Source organism: Dermacentor andersoni, chromosome 1 (genome assembly GCF_023375885.2).
Source record: "Dermacentor andersoni chromosome 1, qqDerAnde1_hic_scaffold, whole genome shotgun sequence".
NCBI classification, from domain to species: Eukaryota; Metazoa; Arthropoda; class Arachnida; order Ixodida; family Ixodidae; genus Dermacentor; species Dermacentor andersoni.
This window is the reverse complement of record NC_092814.1, coordinates 34,073,709-34,097,775: the sequence shown is the minus strand read 5'-3', so window position 1 is coordinate 34,097,775 and position 24,067 is coordinate 34,073,709. Positions and strand designations below refer to the sequence as shown.

The window sequence follows — 24,067 nt, the reverse complement described above, 5'->3', positions numbered from 1 at the left end:
ACTTTTTTAAAATCCTTGGTTCAAGTTATGTGCCCTGTATATGCCACACCCTGTATATGCCACTGCTGCACACAGCAGTATTGTGTTGTGTGCATTAGTAATGTGCTTCTGAGAGCAAAAAATTGCATGCTGGAACCCACTACAGCTAATCACAGCAGTTTAGTGTCTTGCAACATGTGAATATAGTCACAGTGAACAGCTGTAAGCACAGAGATAAATCCTGTTAGTGTCATGTTACCAATATTTAGAACCACTAGTAGAGAACACAGTTGTTCAACACAAGCACATCTAGGGGGAAATTCTGCTTGTACCAGTCTGACAATCACATAATGTACTTTAATAAACCTGCAGCACAAAGGAAAGCTTCAAGGAATCTTTTACACACCTAGGTGGAATTTTCTTTAGGGCAGACAATTATACCATCAGTAATGAGTACACTACTAGTATTTGCAAGCAGTTACAAAAGCAGTATAAAAAGTACACCAGCATCCACTTATATCATACCCTCTCCCCATACAAGCAACACGAGGCTGAACAGGTTCCTCTCGACATTTTCTTTTTATTTATTTATTTATTTTTGCAATGGCTATAGTAAACTAGTTGCTGAAGAAATGTCACAGCAACAGATGCCAGACCACAAGCATAGTCAACGTAATGTCAGAGGAAGGCTCACCGTGTCAATACCGGGTGCTTTCTTTTTTAGCTGCACCAACTTTTCTTATAGATTGACTATGGCAGATAGCACAATTCTAACCCTTGATCTAAACTACTCGATGAGGCAGCAATTACTTCTACGAGAAATAAAAATGCTGAATTGAATAATTAACATAAGTATGCTAATTAACTTCTTCAATTAATAAATTTATGCCACATATTTCTATCTACGAATTACAGCCACTGAGTTGGCATGGCATATCGACTTGGAATGAATTTTCTGTACAGCACCAGTTCAGGGAGATTAATTTTCAAAGTGTCCGACAAAATGCATTGGCATTCCAGTTACTTTTTCAAGAAACTGCTGTTTTATGCATTGAAGCACAAAGTATATGCATTGAAGCACAAAGTAGCTGGAACACCAATGCATTTCTACGACAACCCTCATTCTTCAACAATTCATCGATCATCAATGACTATAAACAATCAACATTTCTGACATTTCTATGAAAGAACATGCTGAAATCTTTGAAAAACTAATAACCATCAAGATACACCTACCAATTTATTTTTCAAAAAGCAAGCACCCCAATGTAAGGAGCCCATCAATTGCACAAACCTTTTCACACCTAAAAGCTATTAGCATGCAGAGACATTTGTAGTAACTTGCTGAAGGGGACACCACTGAAAAACATCAACCTGAGCTAGAGCTAAGGAATTAAGTTTTGGCTTACCAAAAAGGCCATTCTTACCATAAGCAGAAGCCTGGCCAGCCAGAAAAAAGTCTTAAAAATGAATGATTGGTGAATGAACCAACTTGAATTTCCCACACTATCATTTATTTATTTATTTACCCTCAGAGACATATGGCCCATGATATCATGAACTTTGGCAGTAACTGCTCAGGTCTAGACAACGATGGCTTATCAATGCAAACAGAAAACGGTGAATGTTAAAGAAAACACTGACTCAACCTGGCTTTGCCCTTTAATGAAAAAAAGCAAGTGTGAAGTCAGATCCATGACATCCCAGTAACATCATGGGTACAGTAGTTTTGGCACTAAGTAAGAAATATTCACAAAAAAAGCTTTAATTTTTTAAAGAATACCCTACCAGCAAAAACTGCTTTGTTTCATTTTAGTATCTCTTTAAAACTATGTGTTAAAGCAATTCTGCCAGCCTGTTTCTGGCCTCTGCAATGCTTGTCAAGTTCGAAATATGGATGAAAATTACTAACCAATTTGGCCTGCAACTGCTGCATGAATTCCGGGTTAGGTTCACTCATAAATGGTGTTTCACTGAAGGGCAAGCAAAACCTGGAAAAAAGAAAAGGCACTGAGAATGGCTGCAACAGCAACAACTATCACAATATATATTGAGACAAAGGTACACTTACTCTCCTATCTTCTGAATGTCACCACCTTTTCCGGTATACAAAGTAAGGCAGCCTTTCCAAAGTGAAGCATATCTGGAGAAAACAAACATTTTCACATTCACTGAACTGATATAAAGCTCTAGAGTGAAATGCACCAGCACAAACAACTTTTTAAGCACAAAACCATACGTAACATGTGGTCCCACTTCAAGAGAGAACTTGCGTTAACTTAATTCTGGCCAACTTCACTTTGTAATCTTACAGATGAGTGCACGAAGAGCATGTGTGATTAAAGAACCAGCAGCTAGAACACCGTACTGAAACCGCTTGTATATGAAACTAGATGTTGCCTTCAATCGTTTTCGAAATGAACTAGGTAGTGACTACATAACATTCCGCTTGAATAGGATGTCAGATGCATTCAGCACCGTATAAAAGTGGTTTAACCATACACTTGCCACCTGTTTCAAGAATATTGACACTAATTTGACATAGGTCACTGTGTTGTAACAGAGTATTAAAAGCAACCACAATCTGATTATTAGGCACACCGTAGTGGGGGGGGGCTCCAGATTAACTTTGAGCAGCCTGGATTCTTTAACGTGCACTGAAAGCATGATACATGAGCATTCTTGTGTTCTGCTATCAAAATGTGGCCACCACAGCCGGGATCAAACCTGTGACTTCGCACTCAGTAGCGCAACGCCATAGACACTGCGCTACCGTGGTGGGTGAAGTGTGTTTAAAATACCATTAAATTAGAAAAACCAGGATGAAGCGTGAACATGGCAATTCACCACACAAAGTTGCATTTTCATTTCTCTGTTTATGCAAGCAAAAGCAGTTTTTAGCATATTCAACAAGAGGAGATGGCTATTTCATCCAAATACAATGAGGTGGTCCTTCTGGCATTTAACAGAAATGTTTAAGCAAAAAAAAAAATTTTTTTTTCACTTTTGTAAAATAAGTCAGTAGTAATAAGAAATGACTTGTAATAAGCAATAATAAGTAAGTAATAAGAAATAAATTTTGCCCCTCAGCTGCCTCCAGGTCTCAGGATAGAGAAGGCATAAAGTAACGAAATTTCAAAATAAGTACTGAAAAAGGAACGGCCATGCACAAAACAAATCAGATCCCTCTTCTTTCAGTAACTTCCTGCAGTCAGAAATGGCTATAGAGAATTTGGGCACAGGTAAACACAGTCGCAAACCACATGAAAAAAGCTAAAAATCCAATTAAGTAAGAAAGAAACAAACTACATGGGAATCTCATTATTTTGAACCCGCTTAATTCAAACTGCTGTTTTATTCAAACTGAGACTGTGGTTCTGTCAAAATTATGTGTATTTCAATGCACAAAAACAATGGTTGGGCGAACATTCTATATTTTCTCATATTCAATCGAATGCCATGCTATTCGGCATTTGCTTCGCTTTCAGTATTCAGAATATTCTAATTATTCAGAATAAATGATGAATGATATCAATTTAATAATGCACAAAACAATTTCAGTTTCGGTGAGCAAGGCACACTGCCCCTGATACTGCTCATAGTTGAGACAAGCCAATAACGAAGCCAGCCCTCGACCACCATTACAGTGGCTAGAAGGGGAGGTGGGAGCAACGGCAGCTCCAGAGTAAAGCAAGCAACAATGACACAGCAGCGGCACTGTCATAGCGAGCAAGATCACTCATCGGCATTCCCGGCACAAGAGCAGCGGTGCCGGTAGGTGATTCAGTTCATGTGTAGTGGTCTTGCATTTAGCACAGCTTGCGATAGGTTGAGATATGTCGTGTTTTGTAAGGAGTGACAAAAAAAACGGCTTTAGTGGCCATCTTTTCGCGAATCGCTCACTGGCTGAAAATACTGTGACATAGGAAATGCCACCATCAGTACACTTTCCCAAGGTTGCCAGAATTGTCTGCATGGGAAAACAGCAATGCAAGGAATCGTGATGTGCTGATGCAAAAATTTTTCTAGACATGCCATTAAGAATTATTTGGCATGTCTGCCAGATCGGAACACTATGACAGAAATGCAGCAACAAAAATCACAATGGGCGTGGGGCGATCACCTGATCATGTTCGGAAATCTCACCCAACGCTACAGACTCGAAAGACGCACATTCGCGCCACTGCACGATAAATTAAACAGGAACGAGGCTGTAACCTTACTTACTCCAAACACACACCTACCCTAGCCCAGCCATCTTACACCCTTGCTACCCAGGATTATACCCAACCACAACCAAAACTGCCGGACCATTCTTTCTAATAAAGGTTATTTTCTTCTTCTTTCATGTTTGACTAGTATTTTAAAAAAAATGTAAGGTCATGTCACTGGGATATACTCCCTACTCCTTATCCAATTATGCTCCTGAAAAACACAAATGAATGGGGATTAAAACATTATTCAGCAAAGCGAATAAATTTATTTGCTGTTTCCCATGCTTCAATGTAGTGCCGGTAGCAATCAAAAACGCTAACAGAATAAACAAAACACTCTAACAGAATTCGTAAAGAAAAGTTGGAAAAATACTGATCGCACAAGAACACGATCGCAGTACTAGCCCCACAATCGTGGCAGCAGTTTACGCACACATGCTACTATTCACTTTACAAAAAAGCATGAATGTTCAATAACACGAACATCATGTACTGCATGTTCATGCAAAATGATTAGGCATGTATGTGACAAGAACAAGAACGGAAGACTCAAGATTTATGTAAGATGTCGCAGGTTCAAGTACTGCATTCTGTTTTTCTTTCTTTGTCTTGCCTTGTTTTCGACTTAGACAAGGAAATTAAACTGTACTGTAAAACCCATTCTTTGTGACCCTCTCGTGTTCATTACAGCTGACCTTGTTCAGCAAATTGTGTGGCAATTATAATGTCAAGTCAGCAATGCTGCCTACTTCCAGCTTTTAAGAGCTAAAGAATGTGTCCATCTTGTCAATGTTGAGTATACATGGATGATTTTTCTGTGTTTGTCACTTTTAGTTCAATTATTTTAACTTTCGTGACCCACTCTTATTAACTACTTTTTTATTGTTGTTCTCTTCCTAAGTGTGAATGAACTGTTACCAATCTCAGTTTTGTCATACATATTGTTATGAGCCAACTATCCTGCGGCATCTCCCTGTAAGAATGTGCATTCTCTGTATTTTGAACGCTTTCATTTCCCTCCACACTGAGGCCCCTGTGGGCGCTGTAGGTACTGTAAATAAGTAAATAATTTAGTATTACAATCTGGTAAATGAATTGTTCAACGCCGCAAGACAGATAGAGGAGTCCACTGTCCTAGAAGTTTCACTAGACACACTTCATGGGAATGTCGTCTGTGGCATCTGGAAGCAATGTTTTGTACACCTTTCGTACTTGCTCCGTTTTAGCATATTGGGGAAAACATAGCCAGTTACATAATTAAGTAACATGCAAGTTGCTTCTTATCAACAGTGTATAGAGCTGTGGGCTGGCAATACATCAGAAGATGACAGCACTTTGCTGACTACATTCAAGCAACCAACATAATATATATGTCACTAAGGGTCCTACATTCCACATCCTTCGGCTTGCAGTTCAGGTTTGTTAGTGACACACTATTATACTATTAGACACACTATAAGACACACTGCCATGCCACTGTCCAATTTTTCAATTATTGAAGTTTCAGATACCGTACGGCACCTCACTCAACGTTTCTGATATTTACAAGCAGATTGCTGGAAAATCTCAAAAATGGCACCATTCAGGTTGTCCCCCATATCCTCGTTTTCCTTGGTGATATCGTTTCTAGGTGACCAAACTGAAACTTCAGTCACCAACAGCTGGCGAAGCAGCACTGATAAGGCGTAACAGCCAATGCAGTGCTGCCATAAGAAAGATTTGCTGAAACCATTGGGAGAAGTTTGCCACTCATGGAGAGAGAGAGAGAGAACTTTATTCGAAGTCCTTGCTGGGGTCAAGAGAAGCAGGGGTCGAGGAGACTAGCCCCACCGGAGCCTCCCTTCCTCAAGCGGTGGCCACTCATGGAGTGCCTCAATGGTGACCACGCCTGAAATTACATGCACGGGATAGACCGAGGACTGTAGAAGCGGCGTGTGGACGTAATGGGCAACACTCGCATGAATGGGCAACGCTCACAGAAAGCAGCCCCATAGCAAATTTTGGTTATACGCTGGAAGTTGTTACGTGTCCTCTAGAGGGTGTTCTGCCGTAAAAATTTTTTGAATTGGGTCATTAATAGCCGAGATAGGAAATATTTCAGTGCCGCGAACGCATGATTTCAGGAGGGGAGCTTCACCGCAAACATAGACGCTCTCTCCACTTGCCCCATTTAGCCTCCGCAAGCGAAATTCCATCCCTGCGTTCTCCCATACCGCACTTCAAGGATCGCGTGACGCATACGTTACAGGCCCCGCCTTCCTTTTCTTTTTTTTCTCTCCCCACTTTTTTGTGGCGCACTTCCGCTGACGGCATCGCATGCAAGCTGTTGCAATTGTCTCATTTCGCGCAGCACACGATCTTGCGCGCTGTGCAGGAGGACACCTGACTAGTGGTATAAGTCTGTGCTACATGAATACTGAGGCAGACACAAGCAGATCACAGAGCATGATCTTGCACTGGAACACAGTAGAAAATGACATTGTTTCGGTGTCTGCGCGCGCGACTACACGACGTGGGAACAAGCAGACGAAATCGAAGTACATCTCTCTTGCTGCAGTGCGAAGTAAAACAAAAACATGCAGATATTTGGTATGTGTTTTATTATTTTTCTAAGCTTTAATTCGTCTATTCTAGCAACATATTACACAAATAACAGATGTTGGCTTGAATAATTCGAGAAGCCACGTGTCACCACGAGCGACGTCACAGCGTGAACATGTGTACGTAGGTGCACTAGCACGTGTACGTCATTATCACGCCTATTCAAATTGATCACCGGTGAACGATGCTTTACATTGCCAATTTCAAATTACTGGAGCCGTGTCTTATCCATGCAAGGCCATCCAGTAGTTAGTACAGGCATTGCACTTTCAGAATGAGTTGAAATTTTTGCACTCTGGCGATGTCGTGATTTTTGATGGACCTTCTTGTGAACCAATGTGCGTATGTTGTAGCGAAAAGAGGCACGGCTGTCACATTCTGTTGTGCTCAAGAAGAAAGCATGCCGCTCACGATTACGCCGCACTAGCATCAAAATTTTGTAATCAAATGAGTCCCTGCACATCACGAATTAAATTATACCGCCGACTTTACTGTCCAACAGTGCTGAGCAGTGATAATTAACCAAAAATGACGCCATCTGTTCACCAGTGAGCTTTGGTTTGGAGTCCGAGTCGTTTTATTCCACTAAAGTGTCTGAAGGTCCGCCGCGTGTCCAACATGTGGACCCGGTTTTTTCAACCAGTTTCCAAGAGATTCGGTAACGCTTCTTTCGTAAAATCCCGGCAAGGGGTGCTGCCAGTGTCACTGCGCAGTTATCGAAAGTCACTCCCATGGCGTCGTCCCACGCGGCTGCATCGCAAGAAAAGCGTCCTGCTCGAGACTGTGTTGCACCCACACTTGAATTTAGTGATTAGGACTCGAGTTATGATTCCAAGATGACAGTAAAGCAGATTCAAGCTGTGATGACGACGATGTTTTAAGCCAGCATGGGACATCCGCAGCTGTTCACCGGCGAGTTTCCTTTACGGCCTTGAGCGGTCTCCTTCCTTGTGCGCACTTATCTGCCTATCTTTTTTCACGACCTGAGAGCTCTACTGATTATCTTCAGGGTGCAAACTTCACTTGGTTATAATGTGCTGCCATCGGCAGCAAAGAAACTTCCGTTCACACCAAGAAGGCCGCCCAAAACACATCTCAGCCCAGCACTACGGATCAGCGCAAGACAGTTTACAACGGCATGCGATTTCTTTATACTGTTGTTCTCTGCAGAGGTGATAAAGACAATGTGCAAAAATGCAAACAGATATGCTTGGTCGCATAATTTTGCAGTTGCCCAGCTACGCTGAAAGCGATCGGTCCTGGAAGACGTGCACGACTCTAGACGAATTGGTGAAGTACGGTCCTTGGACTTCTCATTGGACCATCCTTTGAGGATTCCGAAAATGCAGAACTGCAAAATGTGTTATGAGGACCACAAAATTGAACAAAAACCATGCATTTTGTGGGAAAATTGTGGAGTGCACCTATGCTTCACAAAATCCAGGAACTGCTTCACCGCATGGCATGAGCGATGCACTGGTCTTAGTTTCTTTTTTGTATCAGAAGAACAACGGCGTACTGATCATTTATTTTTTCAGACACTATTCCTGGGTTATTTATCTTTGAAATGTATATCCTGAATTTTCTTTGATATTAATATCTTTGTAGATATGTTTTTTATTGTTGCTTTTATCAACTGGCTGCAAAAATGGTGCTTTCTAGAATTTTTGTTTTACCTAATAATCTTCTTTTTGCAACATACGTTTTTGGAAAGAGCATTTCATTATACATAATATGCTATGCTGCAATGTGTGCTGGAATATTATTTCTAGTGGTAAATAATTTTTTCCGAGTCCTATAAAAGCACGACCATTTTCTCGCGGTAACAAAAAGGTTAAGCTGCCAGCGGCGCGCAGTTGGTGCAGTTAAGGTCACATGCACCATCTGCACTTTGCAGAACAGTAGCCCACCCGCATACGCCACCATCACGAAATTCAAGTACTATATTGAGCAACACGGAGCAAAAGTCTCTAAATAAATTTAACGCGTGATGGGTGACGGGCAAACACAAAACGACACCATAGATTTGACCATCACAAAATTTAAATATACAGAAACAACAATGAGCAAAAATCTGTAAATATTATCACGTTGTAATGACAGTCAAAAACACAGTAGAAAGACTAATGACGAAACTAACTTTTATTAGACGAACTTGAGCCCCTAAAGACCAGTGACATTCAAAGCACAAAGATAGTGGCAAACAGAGTTAGCAATTGTCAAAAATGTGATCAGTGGGTCAAGCGCGTCGGCTTTTATAGATGAGTCGTCGAAGGTTCCAGGATAATCGCTGGTGCCCGTGCGTGTCTTCCAGAAAGTAATACATAATTCACGTTGCGCATACGATCAGATCACACAAGCTTCGGTGACAACAAACGGATAGAACCATTGATAACATTAGAAATACTTCCGATACATGCAAGCGCGTTTTGAGCTGAGTGATAACGCTTAAAATTTCGGTAACCCAAGACAGATAAACAAGTACACGTGTCAATACTGCTGGCATTGTAAAGAAATGACGTTGACCTTGCGTTCTTCCATGAAGATATCTGCATAACAGCACTGAAAGTAAACGTGCCATAGAAGACAGTAAGCCCCTCTTCCCCCCCACCCCTTTTTAATTTTTAAACTTCTGGCTCTTGTGCCAAGGTTTTATACAAAGACTAAAACCACTCACTTCAAGCCCCCAAAATTCATATTTCGATTAGCCTGAATATAGAAAATGCGGCCGAATTTTTCTGCCCAAATTATGTGGTATACATAATACTACTATTCTAACTATTTGATTCGAAATTATGCGACCAAATTACTATTCACATCAAATTAGATTTGAACCTACAATTTACTAGTCGCCCATCTCCAGCGAAAACACTCGATAATTCTAATGCAGAAGTTTTGCGATGGTTAATTCGAACACATCGTGCTTCTAACAGTGCTCTCGGCTGCGCACCAACTCACGGGGCGACAACTCCCGATCCGGCAGTGCGGCCGCACACTGTCTGGTGCACTCAATGCAAGTACTGTATTTTGGCACATATATCTAACACCAAAATTTTAAAATAGAACAGAAGTCAGGGTGCGAGCTATTTGTGAATTTTGCCTTGAGGTGCGGCTTCATGGCAGCACACGTCGCGCTGCCGTGAAGCCACCCTTCCGGAACTCGTCACTCGTGCACATGCGCCGCGCGTAAAGGTGCGAATGGATGGATGGATGAATAAGGCTGAACCCTTTAAATCAGGTGGCAGCACACGCCACCTAGCTCTGACTAGTAATATATTTTGGACTTGGTGTAGGGTGAAATTTCACTCTTGCCTTGATTTCAGCCACCAATCAGATTGTCTCCATTTGGTCATTTCTACCCACTTACAGTCTGTGTTGCCTCCACCGTCCCTAAACTTCCTCAATTTGTCGGGTTGCTATTTCCAGTTGCTTTTCTGAGTAAAAAATCCCATCTGATTGTTCATCTTGCCTCCTTCCTACTTTCATTTCTCTTCTAAAACTCAGCTTGATTCGTTTTTTTTTTTTTATCACTACCTAGACTTCTTGAGCCATATTCATCTATGCTCATTACCCCTAGCCTATCATACCTCCTATGTGACATTACTACATAATCTATCGTCGACCGCAGGCTCCCTACCTCCTGTGCGGTTAGGGTGGTGTTCAGGGCATGGAATCCACCAAGCCCACGGACTACTACGTCATGTTGTAGAAAATGAAGGAAGAAGGGTTTATTTAGCTTAGTTACACGGCTCCAGTTACGGAAACCCACTCCATGCAGGAGCAAGTTAAATGTCTCAGTTAACATCAGCACCCTCTGTCCTCACTCTCGAAAAGTCTCCGCCTTTAATGCCACCTTCCCTAGATGAGTCAACTAGGGAATCTCAAGACTGTCCAGCAGCAAATCATAATCATTCACTCCATTGCGATACCACACCCATGCTCGCAACAACCCGCAGTAACTCCGCCACCAAAGAGACTGGTTTGGAATCTGTGGCAAAAATGCAACCAGCGACACCCAGTTCTTCGTCGTTGTCCCCCTCCTCTTCATCCTTTGTTCAGGCTTCCGGGTAATGGTGGGGTGAGTGCCTTTCGTGGAACCCTTCAACAGTCTGTGTTCACGCTGCGTTGACATCTGGATAGCAGAGGTGGTGGTTTGACACGTGGCAAACATCCAATTAACACCTTTTTGGTGTTGAGACGTAACGCTCCTATGTTATGTGCCTTTCACACTTCACAGTACTGTTACATACAACTAAGTCATGCTTTTCACACATATCCAGCAGCATGTTGCCCGTTGAGTCTGTGTACCCGTCCATATCTTCTATGTGCGCAGTCATGTCCCTTAGTATAATTATCTCGCACCCTCCTCCTCCTCCTAGCTCATTAATGACACTTGCTATGCATTCTACCATTTTCTTTTTTTCCTCTTTGGCATGTGCTCCTGTCCACAGGTATACAAAGCTAAAGAGTGTCTGCTTCCCTGCCACTTTCCCTTTTAGACACAAATCTTCCATGCATTCCTGCTTGACCCTTTGCCGATTCATACTTTTATGAATGAAAGCCCCAATTCCACTACCCCCCTTTCTGCTGCCCTCTGTTCTATTGCAATATTCCCATGCATAGCCAGGATTACAGTGTGGTTGCTCCATGTCCCTTAGATGTGTCTCCACAAACCTATATACCATAAGCTCCTCCTGCCTTACCTTCTTTTCTATTTCCTCCCACTTGAGCCTATTCCTGCCACCTTGCATATTAATATACCCTACGTCTGAATTAACTTGGCACAGGTGCTTACGTCTATGTCTTCTCCTACAAGCTCTGCGTTTTTTTTAATCTTAGTGCCTCTCGGGGTCTGTCTTTGTCTACACTGGTGGCCTCAGGGCTCTGGGTCCCCCAAAAAAAGCCATTGCTTGACTGCCCATCCTATTACCTACCCTCCTCCTCATGGCACCACTGTAGTGAATGTCATCCTGTGCAAAAGGGTGGAAGCCGGACTCGTACACGCGTCAGTTTACCTATTTTATAGTCCGGCATTCCCAGCGTGCCAGACGACAGCCGAAGTTGGATGCGTTACATAAGTGACACCAGGATCACCAAAAACTTGCATCCTGTACAGTTTGGTGTACTGAACATGGCCCGCAGCAGCGTGGCAACCAGCTGCTGCTGCAGCTCAAGTGCATCACGAGCGAGCACTTTTTCATTTGGCAAAGGCACAAACTTAGCTCTTCAGAGCACATGAAATGTACGCCAGCACGCTGCCGGCCAGTCATGTGAGCGTGTCATGCGCTTTGGTCTAGCCATCCCAGTGTGAGATAAGAGGTTCTATTCCCATGCTGGACACGCCAGAGCCATACCAGAGCATACCAAACACTGTCAGGCACGCTGGCTGCGCTGTCACCCTACCACTCTGCAGCGGACATGACGCGCACCCTCGCTACGCCAGATATATCCACGCCTTTACGCGGCACTGCATACAAGTCTTTCATTTTTTGCACTTCCTTTATTTGAAACAAATTTGTTGACCCCTTTTAGTTTGAATAATCAAGATTTGACGAATACATTTCAGCTCTCGCACCAGAGCACTGGCAGCTGAAACATTTTTGGTAATTCACATTTAATTGTGAATGCTGCAAACAAGGTTTTCATGTTTCTGCCAGAACATTAACATTTTCTTTTTAGTTCCTTTTTTTTCATTCTTAAAAAACACTTTTTGAACATTTCAACATAGCAAGAAAGCGTTGCCGATCTGTTAACGAGGCTCCCATGAGTATGAGAAGCAAATATTATTGCACTGCATGCAGCAGAGAATTTACTGTCTCGTGCCAAAAGCGGTGAAAATCACTTGCTCTCCTTCACAATATCATCATGCAGTCTCATTGCAAGCAGCTGGGCCAATCAACAGCTATTGGCTGATTTCGTTACTGCGAGAACCTTCTCCGTAATAAATTTATTGCTTATTTGATTTAAATAAATGAGAAATATATATACTTGCAATCTCAAAACAATAGAAACATTTCATCTTTACAATCCCAGTGTACACATGACGGTTGCGCGTTGCTGCGTCTGCTGTGCATGGCCTCAGAGATGAAGAGCGTAGCGTAGCTCATACCACCCCAAGCCGTGTCACCACCGAGATGTTCAACCTTTGGACGGGGCCAGCAAGGCATTGTTCCCTTGCCCTCCCTCGTAGTCTCACCTGTGAAGCTTCCAGCGCGCTAGTGCAAATAAAAGAAGAAAGCCGCCTCATCGGTCCGATAACTACATCTAACTTCGCTTGTGCTTGAAAGATTTGAAAAACTTTTGCAGCAGGAGATTTGTGAGGTGACGTAATTCAATAGTGATGTCATTCTATAATTAGTCAGAAAAGTGTTTCAGGGCCCCTTTAAATAATTAGTTTTCTAATGCGGCCAGTGACCATTTTTTGTCAGCACGTTTGTCGTTCTTTTCCTGCTCATATTTAACCGTCATGGTGAGTATTACTTCCTTGATGAGCATTTTTTTTACTAGTGCCATAAAGACTCCCAGCCAGACAAAGGTTTTGTCAAATTCTTGAATTCTAAAGAATTTCCACAAAAGACGCACTACTGACCCCTTGGTAAGCTTGCAAATGTCACCCTGCTGGATACATGTGCCCGGTTCATCCCAAACAGAGACATTAATCGATCCTGATCGGTCAGCCACCTTGCATGTCCGAACTTCATGGCCTTCTTTGGTCATGTTTGGTCGCCCTAGAAAAATGGAGAATTATAAGAATTCAGTACATTCACTCAATTTATTTGTTCAACAGTTACATAGTGTGAAAGGGGCCACACAGAAAAGTTGTTACTTGACTGCTTGAGAGAACCTTTGGTCCCGTTTTTGGCACTCGCAGTAAGAAAGCAACAATGTGGTGAACAAATGCAGGAAACAGAACAGGTAAACATTTCAAAGTGTGAACGTGCAAGACCAATGCAGTTCAAAACTTTCAGAACTGCCTATGACATAAGGTAGAAGCTTCAAACTACAACTGCTGCTCTGAGCAATGATTGATGCCATTTGAACTGCAGTTGCAGCTATAATGTGAACATCTTGCTGTGTAGTGTGCTGGTTTCTAGCATGCAGAAACAATATCTTAATAAGTACAAATTGTCTCACGATGCATATTTGCACACTACTTAGGTGACCAGACCCAGCCAGTGAAAACCACCTTCCCTACTGCAAACAGCCAACATATCCCAAGTGGATTCCTACCATAATCTAAGTGTTCTCATTAGTAGTAAATTGCCCTGGTCCAACTAAATTCTGTAGCAGATGCCTCAAGGTCACTTGATTACCTAAAGAGAACACTATTCCTTTCCCCTCCTGCAATTAGAAAACTAGCATATGAAACATTTGTTTGGAGCAAACTTCAATTTGCCTCCCCCATTTGGAGTCCTTACCAGGATTACCTTATTAGCTCTCCTGGGTCAGTTTAAAATTGTGCTGCCCGGATTATATCATCAAAATATGATTAATATATCAGCATTACTCATTAAATAATTTCTTGAATTAACCCCTTTAGAAGTTAGCTCAACTCGCACGACTCAGTCTGTTCCACAAGTTATATTTCAACTTTTCTCATCTGCATGGCACGCTGCTATTTCCGCCTTCTCGAAATTCTCGTCGCCTATTTAATTCGAAAAGCATTTGACGCCTTTATGGTGCAACACTGCATTCAATAAATGATTCCTTCCTACAGCCATCGAAGAATGGAACAGTGTTCCCGAAGCTGCTGTTCTTGAGTGTGATCCAGCTAAATTTAGAGTCTTTAACAGCACTTCTTTGTTTTATCCTTTATATAAAGCACTGTTTTATTAATGTCTTGTACATTTTCTATTTTATTTTTGCTACTGCTGTTAAAGATGTGTACACTGTTGGCTAAATATAATGACCAATTTTGTTCTTTACTGTGCACACTTTGTATTTCGTTGTCTCGTTGACTGTCAACATGTTAATTACTGTAAATCATTCTTTTTGTTTTACAAAATTTTTGTTTTTCTTCTTTTGCTCCTCCTCCTTCATGCATTAGCAGTTCCTGTTTGCTCTAATTTCCCAATACTGCTATTACAATACCCAAACTTAACAATAGAAATTTTCTTTTGTTGTACTCGCTTCATACTTATCTGTTTGGAAAATGGCTGCTGTTCTGGTAATTATTGCATTCGTTGCATGAATAGTAAAGTATATCATGTCAGTACTCCTTTAATGAGACACTATTTACTCATATAATTAATGTATTTATTTCTTTTGAAAAACCGAAGAAAAGGTGGGGGTGTGTCTAATAAGTAGGGTAAATTTCATAGAACCTTTTCTGAAACAGCCAAAACTGGGAAGAAAGAAGATAATGACCAAAGATATGCATTAGATAGCTTGCATTACATAGCATCATAATCAGCCTATTTTTATGTCCACTGCAGGACGAAGGCCTCTCCCTGCAATCTCCAAATACCCCAATCTTGTGCTACCTGATTCCAACTTAAACCTGCAAATTTACTAATTTCATCATGCCAGCTAGTTTTCTGCCACCTTTGACCGTGCTTCCCTTCCTTTGGCACCCATTCTGTAACTCTGATGGTTCACCGGTTACCCGGTGGACCATCCGATCCGGTTGACCAGTCCACCAGCTTTGCAGTAAACATGCACATCCACAATATGTAAACAGTGACAGCTCTGCAGCCTTCAGCTCCTTTAGGAAGGCGCAACACCTCCAGATTCATAGCGAGCAGCTTCTACATGGCGAGACATGCCTACGACGAGACGCTAATTCATGCAGAAGTAGGCAAAGAAAGCTTCACTTAGATGTTCCCTCTTTTCTAGCCATGGAGACAAAATTCCTTCCTCTATGCTTCTAGCTGCACAACTGTCTATGAGTCACACTGTATCACTTGCAAAATATTTCACACTGTAACACTTGCAGTAAGAATTTACACTAGAGTGAATAATATTTGTACTGTCATGAATAATCAAACCTGCCGCATAGTGCGATGTTAATGCACAGTCTCTCATGCCCCCACCACGGTGGGTTAGCAGCTATGGTGGTGCATTGCTAAGCACAAGGTCGCGGATGGGGGTGAACTACAAAAGCGCCCGTGCCCCATGCATTCGGGGCATGTTAAAGATCCCCTGGTGGTCAAAATTAATCCAGAGTCCCCCACTAATGCATGCCTCATACTCCTATCATGGTTGTGGCATGTATAACCCCAGAATTCAATTCAATAGTCTCTCATGCACTGTCACATAACACACATATGGCTCAGTGTATGCAAGGCTCATGCCAATTGACCTGCCGTGGTCGTTCAGTGGCTATGGTGTTAGGCTGCTGAGCACGAGGTCGTGGGATCAAATCCTGGCCACGGCGGCCGCATTTCGATGGGGGCAAAATGCGAGAGCACTCGTGTACTTAGATTTAGGTGCACATTAAAGAACCTCAGGTAGTCAAAATTTCCGGAGTCCTCCACTACGGCATGCCTCATAATCAGAAAGTGGTTTTGGCACGTAAAACCCCGTAATATTTTTTCATGCCAACTAAGTATGCATGTAGACCACGCAGCAATTGATGCATGCTTGTGTTTGGTATCTTTTGCCTGAAGTACCTTGCTCACTGTGATTAGGGTACTTCAATTTCATGTAGAATCTGATAATTGCCAATTTTTGTACCTCAAATAAATGTTATGAAAATCACATCGAACACAATTTTTTCCCAAACTGTCACCCTTTCGTAATTGGCAAGAATAAATGCAGGTGTTATGAAACCAGTGAACACTGCCCAACTTGTATGTGTAAGTGGCCAACGTATTTCATATTAATATTATTAATGAATAAATATAAGCTTCCTGTTCACGCTCAACACTCGAGCAAAAGCTAGTATATAATATAGTCAGTGCCCGCTGGCCCAGGGTGATCAAAAGTTTGTAGCTCTTTTAGTAGCCGCATTTAGTGCGTGACACACGCTGTGCACATATTAACGGGGGTAAGGCGCTAGGTGGCGAATGCAGCACTGACATTATACTGCATTGCAAACGGTAGCTGAGATGCTGAATGTTTCCTTAATTAACTAAGGTACATTCAATGAAGGCTGGCAGACTCGACTAGTTGGTGTTCCATTAATTTTATTGCAAGGGCTTAGAGTGAAGCAGTAAAACGGGACGACAAGGACAAGAGGCCGAACAGGTCTAGGATGGACAGAGGAAAGCTTGAAATGCGCATAGAATGTACGTCAACAAGGGCTTTTAAGATAAAGAAATGCATCACACCTCTGAAACGGACATTGAAGAGAAAAATGATTTTAGTGGCATTAGTAAATTACCCTTCTACAGTGCTAAGAAAGCCACTTTCATCATGAGAAGATGCTTGGTATGCTAGAAAAGAAACAAAAACAAATGGGTGGCGACGCTGCAACTGAAATTCTTGTAGCAGCTCGCCACGACATTATGAATTTTGATGCTGTCTGCGCTGATCTAGTTAAATTTCTAGTGGTGGGAATAGAATACATTGTATTCTAAAAGAGCAAAAGACTGAGCTTGCAAAGTTTCAAAAACTTTTGCTGAAAGCCAATGGCTGTAATGCGAAAAAATGCTTTGCAGTCCATAACATCACACTGATGCACCAGCCGTGGTGTTTCTTTCTTTATTACACACACATACATTTCATTATACAAGATATGCAGCGGCAAATTCAGGCAATTTCAGCAGCAAATTCAAAAATTAAACTTTGACAGTCATTTTCTCTTCAAATAATTAACCTATTACCATGAAATCAGTGAAAGTAGAGTTCTTCAACAGCACTTTATCAATCTAAACTGAACCAGTTTCTCTTTAGTGTCCCTTTAAGAAGCATTCATTCATTCCATTTTATTTTCCTTCGTCAAAAAGGAGGGGACGAGACTAAAATTCGCAATAGTGACTTTACAGAAGTCCAGACTCCCTATTACATGGCAGCACAGCTGTTGCAAAGAATGAACATCGTTCATACATAACAAATACTTTGAACACTGATCACAGTCAATATACATACAAGAACACGGTTTTACATTGCATAGAAAAATCGAAAACAAAAAAACACATTCATGCAAATAATACAGTAAGAACAATTTTATTCTAGGACAGTTTGTCCTGACAGACACTTAATGGCTTTTGTAGAAGTGCATAGAGGATCAAAATCCTCCTTGAATAGTTTATTTATTAGTACAGGCATGGTGTGACGTAGTGTTTGTTTATGACCGTATACTCTGGGGGTGAGCACAGCCAGCCCATGGTTCTTTGAACCTTGTATTCTTAATACACTAATTTTCTTTAAAGTTTGCTAACGAGAGAGAGAATAATTTTCATTATAATGGAGGAAGCATTTGAACCTCATCGTTAATCTGTAGTCAAACAAACAAAACACTGCTAAAATATATTTAAAAAAAGTTCAAATGCAAGGTAGACGTAAGGGACATTTGCTATACACCGGACAGCTCTCTTCTGAGGCATATGCAGCTTTTTTTAGATTTGGTATGCCAGTTGTGCACCACACAATACTACAATACGCTAGAAGAGAGGAGACAAGTGGAGTATGCCTGTGTGCACACTATTTGTGTTTTTTTTTCTTTCCTCTGAGGAAAAAAAAAGTACAGAAAACCAAGTAAACGAGGGATCACCAGAAATGTCTTTTATTGTTGTTTTTGTTCGTGTAGCTTTTTTTGAAAGTGTAAATAATGCCCGATAGTGAGGATTTGCATAGATAAGTTCCATCACATGATTTCCAACTCTTTGTCATTGTCATTATACGTTCCTATCAGTAATTTCGCTTCTTTAAATGAAATGTGTGTCCAAGCAGAGATCATTGCCTGTGTTGATTGTTTGTGAAAGTTACCAGAAAGATCCCAAACTTCGGGCTCCCAGAAAACAAAAAAAAAACATTTCTCCCCAGTTTTCCTCAAGAGAGAACAAAAAGCCTAATCTCTCCCCAGCTTTCCAGTTTAAAGATGCGTCCACACTTAACCCCTCCAAACTTTTAAAAAAACATAAAACCCAAAAAATGAAGGACCCTATGTGTAATGCACAATGATGTCTACTTGAAGGGTAGATACTCCATTTTTGTAACACAAGTCTGCGTGCTACAGGTGCACAATGAAGCACAGGAATTTCAAACTACTTTCATAAGGATGTTCAATCACGATATAAAAGCAAGAGCCCTTGATCTGCAGAACAAATACCTAGATTTAGCATAGCACTATATGACATCCACCTGCTTCTAGCGTGCTGTTTTCACGGAAATTGAAGTGAAATTTTTCATTAATATTTCTTCAACTTTGAGAGACATATATTTTCAGTGTAAAGCATTTGCCTTTCATGTAGTAAGGCTTTTAGCAAACTTATGTCCATGTGGAGAAACAAAAGATATACGGCAGATCAGACAAGCAAACTGTAGAATCAGAATTGAGAAGAACTGGCTCCAAGATACTTTTTTTAAAAGTACAAGGGTGTGATTCTTATCAGTTCACAAGAGCCACAAACATGAAAAGAACATGAAAGAAACAAGAAATTCCATGTTCCCAATGGTTAAAACCAAAGTACTGAAAAATGTGCTCGCCTTGCAAGCACATCCAGAAAGCACTCCACCACAATATATAAGCACGTAGGCAGCATCTCTCCACGCAATACAAAATTTCAATGCCACCATGTACACAATAATCTGTTAGAACAGATTATTGCGCTCAAAAAAGAGTTGAAGGATAAAATAAGAGAGTCCAAACAGAAGTATTTTAATGTTACAATGCCAAAGTTCCTTAAAGACTCACCCCAGAAGTTCTGGAGGCACTTTTCAAAAGATAAAAAGGCAATCTCTGAGTTGTGTCCGACTCAAGGCTTTATTACTAATGAAGAAGATATTGCAAAGGAGCTTAACAGCTCCTTCTCCAGTGTCTTTACTACAGACAATGGCGAAGTAGACGACTTTCGCATTTCTTCTTGCTTCCTTCCTCTAGGCGAACTCCAGCTTTCCAAGTGAGGTATATTTAAACTATTGCTCAATCTAAAACAATGTAAATCATCTGGACCTGACGAAATTCCTAACACATTTTTAAAGAGGTATGAGGAGTGGATGGCCAAATACCTCTTAGTTATCTTTCAAAAATCACTGTCGTCGGGGGCCCTACCTGACGATTGGAAATTAAGTAAAATAATCCCAATACCAAAAGGCGGAGATCTTAAATGTGTTTCCAACTACAGACCTATTGCACTAACGTCAACACCATGTAAGATTCTTGAAGAAGTTGTCTCCAAACACATCAGAGAATTTCTGACGAGCAAAAATTTCTTCAGTGAGTCTCAGCATGGTTTTCGTAGCGGCCTCTCGACAGTGACCCAACTTGTGGAAACAGTGCATTCCATCTGTGAAGTGCTAGATCGAAGAGGCCAAGTAGATATCATTTATCTAGACTTTAGAAAGGCATTCGATACGGTTAGCCACACGAAATTATTATTGAAGTTAAGAGTCGTGTTAGGTAACTGCAAAGTCGTCCAATGGATCGAAGCTTTTCTAATGAATCGGCGACAGTTCGTTAGTGTTAAAGAAAGCCAGTCTACAATATGTGAGGTCGTCTCCGGAGTGCCGCAGGGCTCTGTGCTGGGACCCCTGCTATTCCTAATATATATCAATGACCTGATAGCAGACCCATCGATTCAAGTCAAATTATTTGCAGATGATTGCGTTATTTTTACTGAAGGAACCTCCGCAGCTGACCAATTTAAACTTAATTCTTACTTAGATCAAATACATGAATGGTGTACAAAATGGCAAATGTCACTGAACTTGGATAAAACTGTATGCATGACAATATCACACAAACACGCCCCTTTACAGTTCAACTACTCCCTATCGGGTACCCCACTAACTCGAGTGACCGAATACAAGTACTTGGGCGTAACTTTGACTGCAAATATGAGTTGGACTACCCACATTGACAATATAGTAGGCAAGGCAAATCAAAGATTAGGATTTATTCGACGGACTTTCAAACAAGCATCCGCAGAATCCAAGCTTATTGTATACAAAATGCTAGTTCGTCCTATAATGGAATATGCGTGCGAAGTCTGGGATCCTTACGACCAAAAGAACGCACTAAAATTAGAAGGTGTGCAACGGCGTGCCTTGCGCTTCATTTTTTCCAAATATCGAAGACAAGACTCGGTGTCACCGCTTTATGAAAAGGCAAACCTTCCTTTGCTTAAAATGCGAAGGAAACAGAAAAGGCTGAGCCTTTTTTACAGCATTATGAATCATATGGTGCTGGTAAACAAGGAACGCTACATAACAGAGACAACGTCGCGGGTAGTAAGGAATAAACATTCAAAGTACGTGAAAGAAGGTTGATTTTCTAAGGATTGTTTTAAATATTCTTTCTTTTTGCAAACTGCAAGAGAATGGAATAAACTGCCGGAGAAAGTGGTAAGCGCGAGAGACTGCGAGCAGTTTCGGGCCCAACTTCAACAATACTCTTAGTTGCGGGTGATTTCAGTTTTTGTTACCCTATAGTGCTGTACTAAGTACCACAAGCTGATGCACTAAGTGTTACGAATTGTTCTTAATATTGTTTGTGTATACCTGATCATACGCACTGCTGTGTGTTTAGTGTTTGTTGTTGTACAGTATGTAATACGTTATTGTACTCATTCCTATCTTGGCCCTGTAAAGGGCTGATAGTATGTTCAAATAAATAAATAAATAAACAAAAAGTAACCATGCCCATCTCTTGTGGAGTGACTGATTGCATGCATGATACACCTTTGTCTTTGTGTACCCGATGTGCAAGGTATGACACAAAACAGAAAAACATTTTATCTCAATCTTTATACCAGAAATAAACCGCAGCACAGCCATGCTTTCAGCTGCTCGTGATTGCTCTCCAACCATATGATTACGATAATACTTTTCCACCTTCTTTAATATGTGTCTTGTCCTACTAACTCCCGCGATCAACACCCAATGACCTAGCTCACACCAAAGCACTTAGCAAATGTCTTCACTATTTCCTTTCAAGAAAATCTCGCACCTACGGGACAAACAAGCCTGTCTGAACAATGGCTGCCTGCCGAGAATGCCGTTCTCTCTTGGCCATAGTAAAGCAACCCTGTTTAATAGAACCCTTCTCAAATATCAGCAGCAAAGGACCTGGCAACATGAAGTAAAATGACCACATGTACATCGCTGTAGTGAGCAGCTAACATGGCAAGACAGCACACTTCTAATTTCGTCTCAGATTGGAAGCTTTCCTCTAGTATGCAAGGCACTAAAGATGTGACACAGTAAACGAAGTTGACTTCAAGCTTTCAACACTTGCATTAATAGTACAAGGGTTCACATTGCAACGTTGCTTTGTGTGAAAATGGCTCACAAATTCAGCAGATAAAAATAGATCCTCACGGAAATTACTTTATCCCAATGCTCCTACTATAAGTTACATGCAATGCAAATTTATGAGGGAGCGGGGATGTTTTCTTAGCCAAATATTAAATCTCATGAAAGTTGTATCGTTATACGACTTGACACTTCTAATGCACTAGCGGTCGCTGCCCCTGCAAAGATCCTCAACCCTATGCATAAACATGCCGCCACCCCTTCTAATAATTAAATTATGGGATTTTAAGTCCACAAACTGCACAGTGGAACCCCGTATTCGAAGGCTCCGTATTAATTTAGAGACCTGTTTTTTTCTTCTTCTTTTAAACGTGCACGAGCAACGTGCAAATGTAAGTACACGAGCGTTTCCTATGCATTTTGTCCCAGTCGAGATAGGGCCGCCGCGGTGGGGAATCGAACCCGCTAGCTCGTGGTCAGCAGCGGAAAATTTACCGCCAAGAAAATGTTAACAGGAGTCGGGCAATCCTGTGCTGCTGTAATACACGCTCGCATATTTGGTTCGTACGTCTCAGCCGCGACTTACGTAGGAACCACACTGAAGGCAAACACTGAACAAAATCAATGCGCGGACATTAGCGGAAACAAACGTCAACAAAACGATCGGTGGAACAAGCTGCCTGTACCTGCTGAAGCAGCAATTGGAACCGATCCACGGAGATCGCATTTGTATCGCTAGTGCTAACGGAATGTACCGTTCTTAAAACGCACAGAATCGAACGTTTCTCACCTATTTCCAAGACGATGAATATAATACTGAGGTTTTTCATCCCTGGCTTCAAATCTCGTATTGTTGTCGGCTCCATTACTTCCGGTGCTTCCTGATGCCTGTACGAAATTGAGTGACCGAGAACCATGTTGACCAGACGCAGAGTTCCAGCAAAATGGAGCACGCACGTGAGCCGAACCAAGTCTCGTGCGCCAAGCATGTGAAGCCAACTCGCTTACCTGTTTAAGAATATTGTCACGAGGATCACGACAGTTGCGCTAACGGCGTACGCCTATCGTGTATGGCCACATGGCTACAAGCGCATAGGCTTTATTTATTTCGCCAGAATTGCGAAAGTTATGGTCATACGTCGAATTATTGAGTGTTCAACGGAAAGAAAAAGAACTAGTCGCAAATTACATAACGGCCTACCGCGTAATAGCATCAGCTTCCACCATGCACAACGCCCGCCATAACGAAACGCCGCAACCGCCGCAACTGCAACTCTGCGTATGCGGGCGGTAGTACACATACAAATAGTATGTGTACGGAGCGGAGCGCACCGAGCGCATGCGGCCGATGCGGCTTGCAAGCCACCGGCGCGGAGCGGCGCATGCATGGTCATGGCGCTACAAGCGAAGTCACGTACCTCCAGTCGAAGAGAACCGCTTGTTTTCCTGCTCAGTTGCGCTACTGTTCAGGTGGTATTCGCAATTAAACTCTGCTCTGGATACTGTCATTTTGGTGAGAGAAATAAATCTTTGTTTTGCCAAGTAATGGTTGAATTATGCAAGAAAAGGTGAGGCGTGCAGACAGGACACAAGAGAAGAGAAGTGTACAGCACAAATGCCGTGTTGTCCATTGGTTGAAGTCCTCTGAGGAAGGAGCCATTAGTCCAGGGCCCCTGCGACCCGCGCGATGTCCTTGGCCTGGGTCCCCTGGTCCGACTGAGTTGGACAGTGCAGCTTCTCAGTATTGGTGAACATGTATACCGGGTGTGTGTGTGTTTTCATTGGCGTCACTAAGGTTAGTGGCACGCGGGGTGGCGGCCCGCCGCTTTCGATAATTACTGAATTACTGAAATTCAGTAATTAGTTTTACGAATTGTAGCCGAGGAGCTCGCAAGACGATATTGTAGCGATGCCTT

The 24,067-nt window shown here is 41.8% G+C and overlaps 1 protein-coding gene across 5 annotated transcripts in view; it reads right to left on the bottom strand.

Moving 5' to 3' along the window:
- The window catches only part of LOC126545780 (SOSS complex subunit B2), a 94,435-nt gene extending 70,983 nt beyond the window's left edge, over positions 1–23,452 (bottom strand). For 2 of the 5 annotated variants that reach the window (XM_055061302.2, XM_055061303.2), the window contains exons 1-5: positions 23,160–23,450; positions 22,942–23,039; positions 13,384–13,522; positions 2,051–2,122; positions 1,892–1,970 (exon numbers count right to left, since the gene is read on the bottom strand). In XM_055061302.2, coding sequence (XP_054917277.1) covers positions 1,892–1,970; positions 2,051–2,122; positions 13,384–13,522; positions 22,942–23,017 — 366 coding nt within the window. In that variant the 5' untranslated portion in view covers positions 23,018–23,039; positions 23,160–23,450. Of the gene's footprint in view, positions 1–1,891; positions 1,971–2,050; positions 2,123–13,383; positions 13,523–22,941; positions 23,040–23,159 lie in introns of all 5 variants that reach the window. The other 3 variants (XM_055061300.1, XM_055061301.1, XM_050193777.2) reach the window with 3 other exon arrangements.
- Between the last annotated feature and the right edge of the window lie 615 nt (positions 23,453–24,067).